This window comes from Parus major, chromosome 1 (genome assembly GCF_001522545.3).
Source record: "Parus major isolate Abel chromosome 1, Parus_major1.1, whole genome shotgun sequence".
In the NCBI taxonomy this organism is placed as follows: Eukaryota; Metazoa; Chordata; class Aves; order Passeriformes; family Paridae; genus Parus; species Parus major.
In genome coordinates this window covers 6614709-6634265 of record NC_031768.1, presented here as the reverse complement: position 1 = coordinate 6634265, position 19557 = coordinate 6614709, and the positions used below count along the sequence as shown (strand labels likewise).

The window sequence follows — 19557 nt, the reverse complement described above, 5'->3', positions numbered from 1 at the left end:
TGTTCTGTCTCCTGCACCGTTGCTTAGTGATTTATTGATGTTCCTGCGTTCAGTCACTGCTGCCATAGAACCACAGAATGGTTTGGGTTGGAAGGGACCTTTAAAGCTCAGCCAGTCCGCTCACCCTGCAACAATCAGGGACATTTTCAACTGGACCACGTTGCTGGGAGCAGCCTGACCTTGACTGTTTCCAGGGATGTGCCATCCATTTCCTCTCGGAGCAACCTGTTACAGTGTTTCTCCACCCTCATTGTAAAAAATTCTTCTTTATAGCAAACCTAAATCAGCTCTCCTTTAGTCTAAGCCTGTTCTATTCCTTGTCCTGTCTAACAGGCCCTGATAAAAAGTCTGTTCTCATCTTTCTCATAGCCCCCTTTAAAGTACTGAAAGGCCTCCATAAGGTCTCTCCAGAGCTTTCTCTTCTCCAAGCTCAACAATCACAGCTCTTTCAGATGTTCCCCACAGGGAAGGTGCTCCAAACATTTTTGTAGTCCTCCCCTGGCTCACACCAACAGGTCTACATCTCACTCATTTGGCACAATTAACAAAAAACAAAGGTCCTATATTTTCCTTATGGAAGAGAAATTTCCAAGAACACTAGCCAAAAAGTACTGCAGTCTTACTGGATTCTTTGGTCATACCCAGGTATAGAATATGATTGCAGAATTGGGCATCTCTCAGAACTTATACCAATGTTTAACATGAAACTGCATGAAGATTTCCTGTAATTGTGTGGACTTGAAAGGTCTCCTGTGCTTGCTTGGAAGGGGATGGAAGGGGAAGGCTCTCTATTTTTTCCACTCCATAGGGATGACATTTACACTTTGGCAATAAAACCTGTACGTGCTGTGAAGCGCATGGCAAGGAATATCACAACCATTGTGTATTCCAGAGCAGTAATAGCAGCTAAGTACAAACAGAATTTTGACAGCCAAGTATTACTTCAGGCATTGTCTTTGGGAAGATATCCCGTGGAAAGGTTAACCCCTTGCTCCCTGGCTCATGGATCAAGTACGATTTGACTCTAGTAGGAGGTGAGGCTTGCGGGCTGCCACAACCCCTGGCTGCAGGAATCTCCTCCTGCCGAGGTCACTGCGGGTCATTAGCCCGGGGTTACGACAGCGCGGCTGGTTCGTACGGAGCATCCTGCCGGGGACACCCTGCTCGGGATACCCTGTCCGAGACACCCTGCCCGGGATGCCCTGCTCAGGACACCCTGCCCGGGATACCCTGCCCGAGACACCCTGCCGGGGTGCGGCACGGAACGGTACCGATGCGCGCCCCGGGGTGCGGCAATCCCGGTGTTTATTCGCTGTGTGTATTCCCAGTGTTCATTCCCGGTGTTTATTCCCGGTGTTTATTCCCGGTGTGTACTCCCGGTGTTCATTCCCGGTGTTTATTCGCGGTGTTTATTCCCGGTGTGTATTCCCGGTGTTCATTCCCGGTGTTTATTCGCGGTGTTTATTCCCGGTGTGTATTCCCGGTGTTCATTCCCGGTGTGTATTCCCGGTGTGTACTCCCGGTGTTTATTCCCGGTGTTCATTCCCGGTGTTTATTCCCGGTGTTCATTCCCGGTGTGTATTCCCGGTGTATATTCCCGGTGTTCATTCCCGGTGTTTATTCCCGGTGTTCATTCCCGGTGTTAATTCCCGGTGTTCATTCCCGGTGTTCATTCCCGGTGTTCATTCCCGGTGCTGCCGAGCACCCCTCGCCCCGTCGAGCCGCGCGCCAAGCGCTGTGGGCGTGGCCACACGCGGCCCCGCCCTCAGGCAGCGCCCATTGGTGGAAGCTCGGTGTGACCCCGCCCAGGGGCGGGGCGGCGCTGTCCGAGCAGCGGGGCCGGGACGGAGCCGCAGCCGTGGCCGGGGGTGGCACAGGGACAGCGGGGACAGCGCCATGGCCGAGAGATACGACGTGATCGTGATCGGGGGCGGCATCTCAGGTGGGCCGGCGGGGGAGCGGCGCGGCATCCCGCGGGGCATCCCGCCGGGAATCCCACCGGGAATCCCACCGGGAATCCCGCCGGGAATCCCGCCCGCAGCGCTCCCGGAGCGGGGCCGGGCGGTGGCGCGGGGGTGGCGATGGACGGGCACAGCGCCAGGGCCACGGGGGCTTCAGGAGCGCTCGGGGAAGGAGAGGGGAAACGATCCGTGTCGCTGTGTTGGGGACAAATCGCTGCTCCTGCCTCGCTGCCCGTCGGGAGGAGGCTGGAGGGAAAAGTGTCTCGGCAGAGCCCACGGCTGCGGGACACGGCAGGGCCACGGGGGTACGGGCTGGGGTTGCTCATCCCCACAAAGATGCTGTTTTGACGTGGTTTTTTCAGGTTGCCCATGCAGCGGTGGCAGTTGTTTTGTTTGGAAAAACGCTGCAGAATAAACATCTGGGAGTATCTCTAGGTTAGGTTTGGTTGCTGTGAGCTGTTCTGGAGGCAGCCCGATTCCCCAAGTGCCATGGACTCCTCACACTTCACCAGCACTTCCCAAAATACTCTTCAGATCTGCTTTGACACCAGCAATTGCTTCACGGCCTCTCATCCTTGTGCTTAAAAAAAAACCAAACCGTTAATGAATTATTTTTATGTTACCTACAATGAGAATGTTGCTGTGTTGGAGAAGATTGGTGTTTAGGTTGTCCCTCAGGTCAATTTTGTGTTGGCAGCTTTGGCCAGGTCTCAGGTTTTAGGCAGCCCTCACTACACTAATGCTTTAGAAAAGGTGAGTTTTATGATTGTGTGACTTCAATGATGTTACAGCCATTACTGGTGTGGGCAAAGTTAGGTTTTACCAGTACTGAGAGCGAGTCAGAGGCTTTCCTTTGGTGTAATCTGCGGTGAATTAATGCATAAAACAGTAGATGGTTTACATAATTATGTTATTTCATTTACATAAAGAACAGTAATTGTTTAAATAATTATTTGTGAATATATAGAGATGCAAATAATCTGTACCATCACTAAACAGAAAGGAAGACTTTGAATCTAGATTTCCTTGCTTTTTAGTTTTACCGTATGCCTGGTAATTTTCCTGCTAGCATGAGACATTTGGTCTTCATCCTTAGGGTTCCTGTAATGCACACACAAAGTGTCCTTAGGGAATTGCCACCCATTCTGTGTGCAGCTGATGGCAACATCCTCTTAACATGGGTTTTAGAGCTCTGAGAAGCTCTTGTTCCCTTCAGGGTGCCTCGTTCCTCCAGGTCCCAAACCTGTTGCAGTGTTTCAGAAAATGCTTCGAGTATTTCTATGCAGTATCTTGCCTCACTAGTGCAAAAACACGAAGTTACTTTGTAACACCTACGCCTTGGACCAAAACCTGGTGTGAGGATTGAAATGGAGCCAAGCAGAAAATTTCATGATGTTCACAGTCCCCAAAAATTTGTCGGTGGCGTGAGAAAGGCAAATAAACATGTCACAGCACTCCTGGGGTACAGGAGCATTTTTCATGCCAATGGAAACCCTATGCCAGTGGCATTAAAATTAGTGTTTGCCTGTTATGAATTAGAACAGGCACCATTTTGAGAAAACAGACATTGAAAAACAGACAGACAATAAATGCCTCATTTAATAATTTATCCATCTTTACACTGCCATTCATAGCTGGGGATTAAAGTCTGATCAGCCTCTGGTCTGTTTTGCTTTTCTCACAGCTTCTCTGTCACTACCATTTCTGTACCAATATGCCTACACCTCAGTTCTGCAAGAGGTTAGACAGTGCTGCTTTCTGGTATTAAAAAACAATAAAAAAGTAATCTGTATCTAGAATCCTGCTTCTGATGGAATAGACAGTAAATCATGCTCCAGTATGGACAGGATTTCCTCTCAACATCTCTGACTCCAGTCTTGACTTGCTGTTTGTAACTCTGAAATTGAATTTGCAGTTGACTCATCTGGTGAGATTTCTGTCTCCTCTCCTACTGTGTTTTAAATACAGGAAAGGATAGGAAATCTGGGATAAACTATTTCTTTACTAGAAATACATGAAATCTGGATGAGGTGTAAGCAAGGTGCTTATTAAGTGTGAACTTCCCAGTAGTGACACTGTGGCTTTTAAAAATATTTGTCCACTATTTGTGAAATGAAGCTCAAATCCTGACAGGCAGCTCTGGAGTTGTGTATTCCTCAGAGCAAAGCATGGTCCTGAGAGGCAATTTCTGAACAAAGCCTGATGGATGTTCTGCTCATCCATGCTCCTGGCACACCCTGAGGTGGTCATTCCCAGGACACAGAATCCACTCTGCCTGTAGGGAACTGCAGTTTAGGCGTGGAGGGAGCTTCTGCAAAAAGTGCTTTTGGAAGCAGAAGCTTTTTGAAGAACTCTCTGCTTGGGTGGCTTCTGCCTCTGAGATTTTCCTGCTGTACCCCATGGAATTACAGGCAAACTGCCCAGGCTTCATCAGCAAGTGCCTTTGGATCCCTACAGAGAGGGAGTGCAGAGGTTGGGATAGATTCCTCTTTCCTCTTGGTCTTGCATGTTAAAAATGTGGATTGTGGCCAGTAAAAGCCCCAGGCACGTTTGTGTCACTCTTAATAGATAAGGTCCCCTGTATACACTTAATATTGATTACAGCATTTTATACCCAAGCATATTAAATAAACTGGTGCCTGAAGTTAAAGACTTTCCCCATACCCACAGGGAATTTGTATGGCTTGAATATTGCTCCCATTTTCTATTTATAGCATTTTCTACTGAACTGAAGAGTGTTGTTTTGGATTGATTTTGACTTGATTGATTTTACTTGGTTGTGTGTTTGTTGAAACCCAGCAAGCTGATGGCACAAAATGTTGTAAGGAGGTCCTGGATGCTCAGTCAGTCCTCAGGCACTGCTCATTAACAACTGGACAGCAATAAATGCACAGAGAGTTTTGAGAGAAACCTCAGATATTTCAGCTTGTCAGATCTGAAAAATGATTCCTGTGACATGTAATTTCAGAAAACTTTCTAACTGACCTTATTGGGGCATATTTTCACATGGATAACAAACAAAATATGCTATGTTGACTCCAGGGTTACCTCCCTGCCAAATTTCAAGTTGCTGCCGCAGTGTCCAAAATAGGAATTAAAAAAAGGCATGATTTTTCAAAATCAAAGAATATGTTTTCCCTAGACATTAAGAAATAATGGTCATTTTTGACCAAGATTTTCCAGCAGAAGAGAATCACAAAAAAACCCCACCCTGAAAAACACACCCTGAAAATTCAAGCTTAAATAGTTCCAAATTTGGAAAAAGAAAAAAAAAAAGAATGTAAGAAAAATACCTTAAGTTTTTTCATGGGAGTATATTCATGTGCCAGCCTCACCTCATGTGGAAGACAAGTTTATCAGAAGATTGCATGGAGAATTAATAATGTTTTTCTACATAATGTAAACCAGAGAGGCAGCAGATATGGAGAAGTATGTCCAGAAGCAGAGAAGTCCAAAAAACGCTGTATGCAAATATCTTTTAGAAGAAATTTCAGCACATTGTGTTACAAGTACAAAACACAAGGGAAAAAGAGATGTAATTGAATCTTACACTTAAGACAATAATTTGCTGACATGGATAGTTCTTATTTCCAGTGAAAAAGATGTTTGTTCTTATGTAGAAACAAGGAGATTGTGTGGGTGCATGAAATCAAAGCTGAGATTTCCCAGCCATGTGCAGGAAACAGCACTGCTTTCTGCTGAACTTACAGGGGAGTCCAAGGGCCACAAATTGTTGGAAAACAATTGTATGTAAAAATAGTAGTGATTGGTCTTTATATAGAAATAAAACATATGATACATTATTAAGACTTTTTTGTTTTTCTCTCTGTGGAGAAGCACTCTGTGTTGGCATCTCCAGCTCCACAGAGTGTGATCGACAGCCTTACCCCTGGAGCTACCTACGCCTTGGCTTTGGGCTCTGAGAGAAAGGCTGAATAATGAGGAAATGCAGATTTTCCCCGCTTGCCATCCTGGCAGCACCACTTCTGTTGTACACTGCCCTGTTTGTTTTGACAGCACGCCAGGCTGCTGGTGGGTGGTGGTGTCAGATAAACTGTCAAACACTCAGTTGTTGGTGTGAGACAGAATCAGTCTGACCTGTGCAAATCTGGACTAGTTTTCAATAGTTTTGGGTTATTTTCCCCTCTACTGTTACTTCTGTATTTACCTGGGATTTCACCTATAGGAATGCAATATTTGATTCATAAAATGTGTTCTCTGTTCGCTTTGCATTTGCCCTGTGCTGGGTTCCACTTACCCAGTTCCTTCCTTCCTTCTTTCTGGACCCAGCCAGAAAGCAGATAATCAGAGATGATGTTGTCATTTAGTACCAGAGATTCCTAAAGACCATTTTTGGGGATGCAGAAATAAATAACAATGTTTCACAGAGCTCTGAGTTCCCAATGTACTCCTAGCAAGCTGACTGTCATTGTAAGAAACATTTACAGCAGAGACAAAACTCCCAGAGCCCTGTACAAAGTGTAATGGATGCTCTATACAATAATTGCAAATAAGCAGAAATATCAATTTCCATTTGCCTTCTTGTTCATAATGTGTTCTGCTGTTTTGCTACTGAAATCCTATGAGTGTTTTTTGCCCCAACCAGCAAAAGAAATAGCCAAGTGCTTATGACAGATCCCTGAAAATAACCTAGCATTACAAAACCAGGCATGGGACAGGCATGATGTCTTTTCTGGGAATAACTGTTATTGGTATTTGTGGTGATGACATAATTTAGCAGCAACATTTTTTCACATACTTTTTTAGTTGAAGGTCACCATTTAGGTAACAGGAATTAATTCTACACAGCACTAAGAAAATTGTCAATAGTCATAAAATGTGTGTAATTACCTTGGTTGTTTCCATTACAAGGTGGCATCAAACTGTCATCATTTTAACTGCTCATTTTAATATGTAATGGGAGGAAAGATGCCTCATATCCTACCCTGTGCTTATTAACTTTTTTCTGCCTTTGTTTTGGGGGAGGGCATTACTTTGGGGAAGGGATGTTAACTGCAAGAAGCTCTGGGCATGAAAATCCCAGTGGGTGTGTAGAGGAACAGATTCATTCTTAGGATAGAATTCCCTCTTCCTGCCCACTGTATTTCTGTTAACATTGTCCATGAGGAACTGTCTTTGTGCCCTTCAGAACAAGGCTTGATCTGTAGGAAGCATTTAGACAGTGATGCCATTGAAACCAGTAAGTGGCTTGGTCTCCTTTGGACAATGTACTCTGTAATAAAAAATATTTATTCTCTTTTGGTTAAGATCTTTGCTGAATCAAGTGGATTTTTTTTTTTTCCTAGAAGGGAAAAAATACTGATGAAAAAGAAATTAAATACATTTACCTGAAAATGACAAAATACATAAACTCAATCTCTCTCCAGTACCAAGTATTCTACAAGAAGGGGTGTGAAAGGAAGTATGGCAAGATAAAACACGGTTTCTGACAAGCAGAAAATGAGTGATGTTATGGTATTAGGCAGCACTGAAATAAATGTAGACTTGTGATCCACACTGTGTATTCTTGCTGTTTTGTATGGATTTAAGATGCTGTTACTGAATTAATAGCATTGTTGTTTTATTTTATTTTACACATATATTCAGTGGCAACTGAGAATCTTTAAATCCTTAGTCAGTGAACAGAAACAAATCTTTCATTCTCAGCTTTCTGTGTGTTGTTGCCCATTAGTGGCTGCTCTGGTCAATCTGATGTAACTGAGCACATTTTAACTATATTTTAAAACTTAAATAAACACTATGATGCACACAAAAATTCCAGTGAAAGGGTAATTGTGGTTACAGGAGAAGAATAAAGAGGTGACAAAGGGAGATTTTACCCTATGGTCATGGCAGAAATGTTTTACATCTCTTATTGACTGGTTCATTTTTACTTGCCAAAGGGATTTCTCGCAGGAAAAATGAGAGCTAATTTTAAGGTGGTCATTGCCAGGTTCAATTACTCAATTGTTAGGTTTTTCCATCAATGAAACAGTAAAAATAATCACAACATTAGAATGCCATTACATTGGAACTTCAATAGTAACTTATTGCCAATTATCTTATTTTACTCTGATGCATATTAGAAAAATGAGCAAAAAAAGTCTGAGAATTAGTTCCCCACTCAAGATCAGAAAAATGTTGGGATTTTACAGGAAGATTTTCCCCCATTTCCTCAATTAAAGCCTGCTAGCAGACTACAGTAATGAGTTAATCATCTTTCTCACAATGTGGCTAACCCAATACCATGTACACTAGGGTGGATTAATAAGAATTTTATGAATTCTAATGAAGTTCTGTATTTACAGAGCCTAGATTTTGGAAAGTATGCAATCACTACGAAATTTCCAATAAAGTAAATTTTTCAAAACTATCACTGTGCTGTAGAACTCATCTCTGCTCATGTGTCCTGTATCAACCCCAGCACTGAGACAACTTGGAATTATCCTCATAAATCTACTCTTATAATTTCCCTACAAAACAGGAAACCATTCTCCACAGTACAGGACTCCTTTGGAATCAAGTTCAAATCTCTTAAGTCCCAGTGATTTTTGTGACCTGTGGAGGTGAACTTTTCTTCTCTGTGAGGTAGAAGTAGGGTTTTGTTGTATTACTAAATTCAGTATTATTCAGTATCCTTATGTTTCAGTCGTGGGGTGTGTCTTCTAATCTGCAGGCTGGCATCCATTCATTTTAGTTTCTTTTTTTTTTTTTTTTTTTTTACTGTATACCCAGTGTTTTGATGAACTTCAAAGGGCTTTGCTTGTGGTAGGATTATTACAGTTTTCTGGGATGAAAGCAGCCACAGAATGATCTGTAGCAGCAGCAATTCTGAGTCCTTAATAGCACTGCAAAATCAATAGGAACAGAGCTTTCCTGCATGGCATCTTCAGAGGAAGGGAGCTGCTTGTAAGATTTCCATAGAAACCCTTGTGGTGGATGTCTGGTCTTGTTTGTTCTCATTTAACAATAAGTGAATTTCCACAGCCAGATACTGCAAATGAGGCATGGTTTTGGCAGGCTCCTTCCATTTTGCTGAGGCAAGTAGTGTATTTCTAATTCATGGGATTAGGGGGATATCTAGAAGGAGTTTGTCCAGTGTTTTGGGGTGGTTTCCAGCTTTCTCTCAAGGCTGCAGTTGGAGGAGGTGGAGGTGACAGGCTGAGCTGTGACAGGAGTGTCTGCAGCACGGTCACACACTGCGGTGTCTGAGTCTGAGCACCGAGCCCTGTGCTCCCTTTGGCCTGGGATAGTGTGCCTGTGAGGAATGCTTTGGGCTGGAAGGAACCTTAAAGCCCATCTCATCCCACCCCTGCCATGGGCATGGACACCTCCCACCAGACCAGGCTGCTCAAAGCCTCATCCAGCCTGGCCTGGAGCACTTCCAGGGATGGGGCATCCACAAGTTCTTCCCTGCTCCTTGGCAGTGCTGAGGCTCGTGATGTCCTCTGGGATGGAGATGGTGTGGAGGAAGTGAGAGGATGGCTCCATGCAGCCTGAGGGGAGCTGAGCAGGCAGGGATGAGGCAAGGAGCAGGAAAGGAGAAGGTCTCACTCCTTCCTCTCTCATTCTTACTCCATCAATCAAATGGTCACTCTCTGGTGTCCAGTCCTGTCCAGGATACTGGAACAGCAACAAAAGTCTTGAAACCTCAAGTTATGCAGAAGATGAAGGGTAAATATGCAGTCAATTTAGAGTTTAATTGTGTGTAAAAAGCACGGAGGTTTCATGACCTGTACTTTAGACAAACCTGTGGAAGCACCTGGACCTGGTGCACTTCAGTCTCACCAGGATGGAGCTAAAGAGGTGGGTCCAACACACAGAGATGGGGATAGACAGGGAGATGCTGTGAGTGGGTGTTGTTCCTAGTTCTCTGTTTTCAAAGAAAATAGTTTCCATGCTTTGAGCAAATAAATGTGCAGTAGTAATCTTAAATAAACATATTTTGTTTATTGTTTTTACTTGTGAGTCATGCCCTCTCCCAGTTCCCAGTAAGCCATTGCTGTCTCATTTTATTTTTTGCTGTTTCCCAGCCTATGAAGCTTCAAAGCCTTTTTCTTTTTTTGAACCAGTTTCTCAGATGACCCTTGGGTTAACAATAATGAAACTTAACCACCTGTAAATCTGGAGTACAAGTTTAACAGGCAAGCAGGTTAGAGAACCTGAGGCACATTACAACACGTTCTTCATCCCTTAGCAGCCCTTCTTTATTTGGATATATCCCATAATCAAGCTATAATCCAGTAGTGAACTTAACTTCCAACTCCAACTCAGTCCAGTGTAACCATTATTCTTCCTAAACCATTGTGGCAGGAATAGAGCTGTTGTATTCAGCATTAAATTATGTTCTTAGGCACAAAGGTTTGCATTTAATTTTGGTTTTTTTCATACCTAGGCTGGACATTTTTAGGCTTCATGTTCATTTTTTTCAAGGCATGTATATCTGCAGTAAACTTTCTTACAAAAGAATTACCCACTCATGTCTGAGTGTCCAGTGGTATTTACACAGAATGGATAATGCAGCCTTTTATTTTATGTATGTAGGATATCCACTATTTTGTGACAAAACCCACTGTACATTTTGAAATCTCATTTTTCTGCATATAAAAAATCATGTATTTGTAAGAAAATATTGCAGTATGTGTTTTCAACATCACAGATTTATGAGTTCTACATTTATGTTGGGGAGGAAGAGAAACCATCTCTCAACAAATTAAATAATTAGCTAGAAAATAATTGTTTCTAGAGTTTCATGGAGGAAAAAAAATTATCACTGAAATAAATTAGATCAATTTATAAGATATCCACTCCACTGAAAAATGGCTTGCAATTAAAAAAATTAGAATATTAAGTAGATGGAAGAATTAAGTATACTTCTGCTCCAGCAGCAATCTGAAGAATATGGTTCAAGGGTGTAAAGTCACTTTTAGATGAGTATGAAAATTATATATATAATTTCTGTCTATGTAAGACATTTGAACTTTCTCAGTTCTGGTTTCCAGTGAATGGCATTTCACTTTCCCATTAAAAGTTTCTATGCATAGAAGTTTATGGTCAATTCTGCATTGCCCTTAGAATAAAGGAGTATATTTAACTCTTCCCAGGATGATTCCTCTCCTCTGGTCTTTTCAGACATGCCTTCTTTAGGCTCACAAGCAGTTGATTTTAATCACATTTCAAGGTAGTGTAATAAACATGAGTGTAATATGGTTACTCCTGCCTGCAGGCTATCCTGGAAGTTCTGATCAATAGGGCTGCCTTTTGTGTACTTAAGGAGGGGAAAGAACTCCAAAGAAACAATGCTTCAGTGCCAAATTGGCCTGCAGGGCTGTGGGATAATCTGATTTCACCAACTCATGATTGCTTTTTACAATTTCAGCTTGCATCTGTCAGAAGCAAAGAGGTCTCCTGTCCTATCGAATTTCAGTTGTCTCCAGAGTGGCTCCATCACAAAGTCCCATAATTAGATGATTTTTGCTGAGACCATAATTCCTTTTATAAAGTATCTACATGCAGCCTGTTTGATTGTCATGGTCAAACTCCATTGCTGAAAATGAATCCTGACAGTGAAGCAGACTTTCCTTCTGCATGTGAATGAGGACAAGGGACAGCAGAGGAGCAGGGGGTTGATGTGGGAGAGGAGCTTTATTGATGTCACTGTAGCACTGCAAGTCCCCCAAACTGGCTGCTGCCTTTCCATAGGCTGCACAAATGAAGAGTAAGATGTGTGTACAGACCTTAATAATTGATCTTTTGCTGCTTTTAAAAGGCCAAAATGCCAACCCAAGGAGGAAGCTTCAGCCTGTGAATGCTGTGAGTGGTTATAATGTGCAGCTAAGCAGCAGCCACATGATTTCTGTGGTGAGATGCCATGTGAAGTTCCTAACTTCTCCCAGGGATTTTTGGGAGCAGTCTATTGAAATCTCTGACCTTGAAGCTTAGGTTCCATTTTTTGACCATTAATGTGGCTGATTGCTGCCACTTGCTTTAATTCTCCTTTTTTTTTTGATAGGTTTGTCAGCTGCCAAATTGCTGTCTGAGGCTGGGGTCAGTGTGGTGGTCCTTGAGGCCCGGGACAGAGTTGGAGGAAGGACATTCACTATCAGGGTAAGTGCTTCATGGGATGTGGACTCTCACTTGTGCTGGTCTACGATGTGACAGATGTCACTCCTGTTATTTTGACGCAGGGAACTGCAATTATTTTGATTCAGAGAACTACAGCTTCAGCTCAATCCCTCAGAAGGTGACAGAGCTTCTTTGATTAGTCCAAAAGTCATCAGTCAGCATGTGTTCACCAAGAATTCCTGCTTGGCCAACCTGACAGCCTTCTAAGGTGCAGTGACTGGCTTAGTAGATGAGAGAAAAATTAATACTGTCTACCTAGACTTCAATAATGTGTTGAAAACCATCATCTGGGACCATGAGTGTCAGAAAATTACCCCTCTTTTTCCCATCTCCCTCTGCATTCTGTAACAGGCATGATAACTTAGAGCTGTGTAAGAAGCAGCCTGAGCAGGGCCAGACATCATTATGCATAGATGTATGTTTTAAAATGTTTTAAAATTATCTGAAGCAACATTCCTTCTTCTAAAAATGAACAGCATCTCAATTGCCATTAGAAAAAAAAATAAATGAAAGAAATGAAGAGTGACTTGTGGCACAGGGTAATGTAATACAGACATTACCTCTGCTTCCCATCCTGGAATTGAGGGAGGTGTAAATTATGTCAGATGCCATTGCTGGGGAGCCAGAGATAAACAGTGGTGTTCCAGCAGAAATCATTGTGTGTGAAACATGGAGCATAAACACCATCCTTCTGTGACACTGAGAGTGCCAGGCTTAAAATACTCACTATAAACAGTGCTCAGAAGAGTTACTGTCTGTAATAGTGTGCATCCCTGAAACCTTCTGCCTTCTTCCCAGTTCCCAAGTGAGTGGGGTGCTGGTCTGAGGGGTGCATTGAGCACCTCTCATGGCAGGCATGGCTGGGGGTCCCTGTCCAGACAGCAGCAGGCTGGAGCCAAGGAGTGCAGTGCTGGGAAGGAGATTAATCTCCTGGAAAACTGCAGTGCAGTGCTCAGCACCTGCAGCATTAAGTCTAGGCAGGTATCTGGGGAGAGAAAACCAGCCTTGATGCTGGAGATGGTTTCAGCTGCAGAAATGTTTTGCAATGACAAGAAAAGCAATATGAATTTCTTGAACATCACCAGGGGTAGTGACTCCACCACCTCCCTGTGCCCATTTCCATGCTTGGCAACCTTTTCCATGAACAAATTCCTCCTGAATGTCATACACATACATTCCATACACGTTCAGCATGGAATAATTCTTTCTGCTTCTAGATGTTTCTACTGAGGAGCTTCCTGCACAGCTTCTGATTCCTGTATTCTTTTCCACAGAACGATAAAGTGAATTATGTAGATGTTGGTGGATCTTATGTGGGACCTACCCAAAACCGGATTCTCCGACTGGCGAAAGAGCTGGGGGTGGAGACCTATAAAGTGTATGTCGAGGGCCATATGTTCCATCATAAAGGGGTAAGTGTTGCATTTCCATGCTGAGGGACCCAAATTTCCAAAAACTTGGAAATTACTGACGGTCATCAAAAGGGTTTCATTTAAAACTCACCCTTAGTAATCCAGAAAGCACCTGCTTGAAGTGTTGTTATTCTGTTTTAACTTGTTGGGTGTGTGACAAATGGTTCTTACTTTCTTTTTAAAAGTGTTCAGAAAATGGAGCTGAGAGCAATTCTGGGATGCATTTGGCACATTGTCTTTGAACATGCCCTCCAAAGGAGCTTTGCATGAAGTTCAGGAAATACTTGTTCTGAAAAAAAAGCTAAATTTAAATTCAAAAAATGATAGTATTGATGGATAGAATTGAATGATGATACTGGACAACAGTATTATGGAGCTAGCCTGGGACTAGCACAATATATTTTGCCCACATGACAGGATTCTCATGAGATCTCTCCCAGTCCCGTGGGGTGGGATTCATCTCACAAATGGGTGTTTGGAATTAATACATCTCACAAATGGGTGTTTGGAATTAATACATCTCACAAATGGGTGTTTGGAATTAATAATCTAATCTGAGACTCTGAGGTTCCCTCTCTAGCTAATGGTGGCACAAGCCCTTCCCAATTGTCACCAGAAGTTTCTCTGAGGTGTGGGGCAGCAGCAGTCCAGGTGGCCACTCTTGAGCAAGTGCTGCTGTGGCTGAAGTGACCAGGAATGAAAGCTGTCCTCAGAGCAGATTTCCAGCCCTCGTGACAGATCTTTGGCCCACTGATTTTTTTGCACAGGTCCTACCCAGGATCTGCTGCCAAAACCAATACAGGGTGAGAGCAGCAGGGAGAAGGACAAAGAAAGGCCTAAGATTCATAGGAGTGAGATGTTACTGTCTGTATCCATAACTCAAAGTATTATTTTAATTTGCAAATACCATCACTTTCAATTTTTTAAAAAATATTCTTTAGTTTTGGTGCTTAACAGACTCTGGCAGAACCAGACTTGAAGCCTATATGAGTCACAGTTGACATACTTGATATAGATAAGCCATCCTATGTGATGGATCCTTAATTGGTATCATTCCTATTACCTTCCCACTTTTTTCCAAAGAATTAGAGCAATGTGTTCATGCTGCAAAGTTTTACCATCTGCTTCTGCAAGCACTCCTTACTGGGCAGATTGATGCCATGCTCATAAAACAGGCACATCTTGAATAATTGCACAGCCACTCCATAATACTAAAAAAGTTATTTGTCACCCCCTCATGCAAAATTGATGTAATTCTACAGCAAGAGGGATGGGCTGGTTTGTACCAGCAGAATGTTTGTCCCACTCCAATTTAAGCTCAGGCATGTATCTCTCAGCATCCTAAAAGGCACTTATCTTCTTTATGTTAAATAAAAGCCTCTAATGGGTTATATTACTTTGAGCCCTTAATCCATTTTGACACCAAAGCTGCAGCTTTTTATTGTCCCACATTGCATTATGCACATCCCTGCTAATGACCACGTAATTTTGTATGTTTTCTTTGAAGTGAAGTGTATTTCTAAGCAAGAGGCAGCATTATGAGCTATTCAGCTGGATCACAGACTGTGGATCAATTCTGGGTTTTTCACTGTGGCCCTGCTGAGCTAATCAGGGTCCCAAGGGAGCTGTAGTTGTTGGAGCAGGGTGAGAGCAAAGGGGTTTTAAGGTCTCTCAGATGTAAGCACTGGATGAATAATAATGATGCTTTTCTTCCTGTAGGTCTCATTTCTCCCACATTCCCTTCCCGAATTGTAGCCCTTTTCTTCCATTGTCTTTTCCTAAGGTTTCCCACTGCTTTTTCTCCTTCCTTTTTCCTTGAGACATTGTGCAGCCACCATGCCCTTTGATTTAGGGATGTGTTGTTGAACCCTCTCTTATATTCCACTTCTAGCTGAAGCTTTTAAACTCCACCTGTGCAGTCCTGGCTGTTGGCTGGGCTGGTCAGAGCCCAGGGCTCTTTCCCCTGCCTCTCTTTTACCTTCCTGCTGCCCCCTGACCAGGCTGGCTGTGAGGTGCAGGTGGGGTTTGTGCTCTCCCAGCTGAAGATGCACCCATCATGTTCCTTACAGTTGCTCCAGGAACACAAGCACCTGTGGCATTTCCTAGATGGCAGAAAGTGTTAACAGAGAGATTATTTGATATTAAAATATCATATCCACCAGAAATTAAATATTAATCTGAAAGATGGATGTTTTCGGCTTCTTGGGCTAATGCACCATCAGCCATGGGCCACCTGCTGCCTTTCAGGTTTGAAAGGTCTGATTAAACCTTCTCCCCTTGTGTCTCAGCTGTTGTTTCTGTCAGCTGGTGGCTGTCCAGGAGTGTGTAGCCAGGGCCAGACAGGAAGGTCTCCTCCCAGGAGCTTTCTCCAAAGTCTGCAGTGCGGTGTGGTTTTGTCAGAGGGGAGAGGAAGTGCTTTTGCCATGACTAAGCACAGCTTTAAAAGTGTTTGTGACATCTGCATGTAATCTCCAGCACCCTTGGATATAGAGATTTTGGGTCTTTTCTTTACCATAACAATCAGTTCAGTCTGGCTTTTTCTGAAGATTTCCAGGATAATGCTTTGATTGATTTGGGAGAAAGTGGGAAAATGGTTTCTCCAAGCAGCAGAAACAGCCAAGAGAAAGTGAAATTCCCCAGAGGGATTTAATGAGCCGCTTCTTTCTGACAGGAATTTTTCCCATATGTGTGTGGAAAAATCCCATGTACTGCAAGCTTTAATAACCAAGTTGCTTCATTGGTGCAGGTTTCCTTTGTAGTTACAGTTTCTTTGAAAATTCAAATATATAACTATTGTTTACCTTTTTTTTTTATCCATTTGTTCTTTCTTTCCCATCAGTTAGCATGGTAACATGGACTCCTTTAATGTTAATGGGAAATTCTTTTGATATCCTGTCCTTGTAAATCTCTAACTTAAATCTTCAGTGTTTGTTATGAGCCTCTATCCAGCTAAATTTCCCTGTCCCATAATTCAGCCAGAGTGCTTTTGGACTGAGAAAGGGCAGATGTGCTGGAGTTCTCCCTTCCCTGAGCTGGCAGACAGCTTTTTGTTTTAACAGAGGTCCTTGAAGCTCTGTGCTGTTTTCACCTTTTCAGTAGAAGACTCTAGAAAGTCGAGGCATTGGTGTGGTAATAACCTTCTCCTATAGCTGCACTCCTGCAATATCTGGCAGCAGCACACAGCTCCAGGGTATACAATATTGCTTAATAAGGAATTATGATCTTCAGAGGGAAGGAACACTTGATAAAATATGTGGATTTCTATACAGTGCTTCAGATTAGCCATCTAGTCCTTTCTTTCCTTCATCCTGCCTTTAGATTAAGAGCTTGGGGTGCAGAAAGTGGGTCTGTGACTAAGACCCTGCACATCACCACAAACTTGCTGCTCAGACACAGGGATCAGACAGTCCCAGGCACAGCACTGCTCCCAGGGATAGTTTGATACCTGCTGGAGGTGGGGACAGGGAAGGATTCTCTCCTGAGGGATCACACCACGAGGAGCTGCTGCTCTGTGCTGGGCACAGCCCCAGGCAATAACAACCCCTGCTCTGGGGCATGGGAAATGCTCCTCCTGCAGTGTGTCCTGTCCCTGGCACAGCAGGCAGGAGACAGACCTGCCTTTCTCAAGTCTGGCAAAATTGTCTGCTCCTCTGGCACAATTTGAAACTTGGGGTGGTGTCACAACTTGGGGTTAATTCCTGTAGTTTTGGCTCTAAGCCCCATGGTCCTGGGCAGGGAAGGGACCTGGCAGAGCTCATCTCTCGCTGCCCTCTTTCTAACCACTGAGGGGTGGTGCTTGAGCATCTTGTTTTCTTTGGATTGGTGTGGGGTAGCTAATCCAAGCAGGCAGCAGTGCTCAGATCTGACTTGATACACCAGGAAATGAAAATAAAGAGTTGGATAAACTCTGTGGGCCAGTCAGGCAGCCATGTGCCAGCATGAGAACTAAGCCAGTGGGTTATTTGCCTTTCAGTTAAGAGAACAGTAGTTCTGAAAATCATACATCCAGAACACTATAAATCTGTTTAAAAATGGAAAATTGCAAGACCTTCCCTGTTTGCAGTGAGCTCCTCTGTGAAACTTTCAGCCAGAGCTCTTCTGCCTAGCAAGGAGACAATATTAAAACCAAATTAATATCTTACCAGCCCCAGCTCACTCGGGCTAGATTTACTCCCTGCTGTGGAGATACTTGTGCCAGAGAGAAAGCTGCAGAACTGATGTGTCTAAGGCTGTTGGGCTCACACTGCCTGACGGGAAATGGGAGTTTCTCTCCTGGAATTTTCTAGAGCTGGCATTCCTCTGATCCCATCTCTGATAGGTACAGCCCCACCACACAAGGATCACTGTGTCTGTGAACCATTTCAGCCTCTCTGAATTCAGTCTTAGCCTCTTCCAGGTCTGTTAGCAGTGTTGTATTTTTCCAGCTTTTCCTGCCATTGGGTTCCAGTCTCACTGAGGTTGTGGGCTTTTTTGCATGCAGAAGAGGGCAACAAGTAACACAACTTTAGACTTTTATAATTATCAGTTGGCATTTCATAGTTCTCAGGGGATAAAACATGTATTTCCTTTGATCTCCCAGGGCTATGCCATTGACCAAAGATGTTTTGAGCTAAGTAAGCTAAGGATAAGAGAGCTGTTTGCAAGTTACAGCACTCTGTACAGGTACAGTCACTTATCAGAAGGACTTTTGAAAAGAGATTTTCACTCAACAGTGAAAAACTGGGAACTTCTTGCTGCTGCTCCTGATTGGACACAGGCTTATCTTTTGCCTTTGCCCCCATGCAGTATCAACAGCACAGAACAGCAGTAATAATAACTGCTCCTCACCCTGATTTGGGTGGCCTGGCAGCACTGCACCTCCTCTCTGCTGAAGGGCAGAATTATTGGTGTTAAAGCGTGTCAAGGAAGGAATGTGGATTGCACCTGTGTTCCCAATCAGAATAAAATGACTAGCAATAAGTGGTTTTTGAGCAGAAGTGTTTGATGATCTTTTAGAAGTGCAACACAGTGCTGCAGCCTGGCAGTGAGAAATTGTCCTCAAGGGAAAGGAAGAACCGGTGTATTTTGGATTCCCTGCTGGGAGTTCACAGGAGAATTTACTCTTCTCTTGCCATGGCAGAAATGTTTTGTATGCACATGTGCACCTGGAGAGGGCTGGAGCAGCATCCCCCCTGCCACCTTCCTTCAGGGTAAGTCTGCAAAAGAACAAAATAGGGAGAAAAGAGAGAAAAAAATGTATGTGGTACACAAGGCTGAGATTACCTACTCAGAAATCCAGAGGCGACCAACCACCTCCTGGTGACTTGAAAGCACAACATTTGTTGGAAATGCAAAAAAAACCAACCAACTCTATAACACTGAATTTGCAAATCTCAGGCTGAACTAAGTGCTGAGACCACAACCTGATGCTTTGCTTGTCCCAGAGAAGAATTTGTTGAGTCTGGCTGGAAGAGGAGAGAGGCTTTGCTGCTGCCCTCACTGAAGATAGTGAGGAGGAGCAGCACAGAGTGACCTGATGGGCTCCAGAGCTGGGGCACTGCTGGAACCCTGCTCTGAGGAGAGAGGACCAGGCAAGTCTTGCTGTGGTCCCTTACCCACATACATTTGCCTCCCCTACTGTGACTGTCCTGGGTCTGACAAAAGTTCACCAAAGTGTAGGAATTTCGGTATTTTACTGCTTTTGCCAAGTCTGAAAGCTCACTATGATCTCTGAGTTTCATCTTGCACCTTTTATCTTTGTTATGATCTTTGCAGAGAAAAATGTTCTGCAGAATCAGCATCAGAAGCCCACATGCCTTTACACACAAATACACAATTATCAGTGGGGAAGATCAATGAATTCTCTCTCACCAAGTGTGAGGAAGGTGTGTTTGGCTCCTGCTTCATGTCCTCTGTCCCTGGGTCCCCATTTCCTGCATTTGAAGCACTGCAGCCTCTCTCTTGGTCTGTGACTCCCACCTGTGACAGCCAGGTGTGATGGGCTGGCACGGGGTCCATGGCACTGAAAAGCAGGTTGCAAACTGCTTTAGCACCACAGCTGCTACCTGTCATGGTCAGAG

General features: G+C 43.6%; 1 protein-coding gene across 1 annotated transcript in view; it reads left to right on the top strand.

The window, feature by feature from the left end:
• Positions 1 to 1827: 1827 nt before the first annotated feature.
• Positions 1828 to 19557, top strand: part of LOC107212436 (amine oxidase [flavin-containing] A-like) — a 32925-nt gene continuing 15195 nt past the window's right edge. Inside the window, exons 1-3 of the mRNA XM_015645679.3 lie at positions 1828 to 1942; positions 11974 to 12068; positions 13361 to 13498. Of these exons, the coding sequence (XP_015501165.1) occupies positions 1897 to 1942; positions 11974 to 12068; positions 13361 to 13498 (279 nt within the window). The 5' untranslated portion in view covers positions 1828 to 1896. The remainder of the gene's footprint in view (positions 1943 to 11973; positions 12069 to 13360; positions 13499 to 19557) is intronic.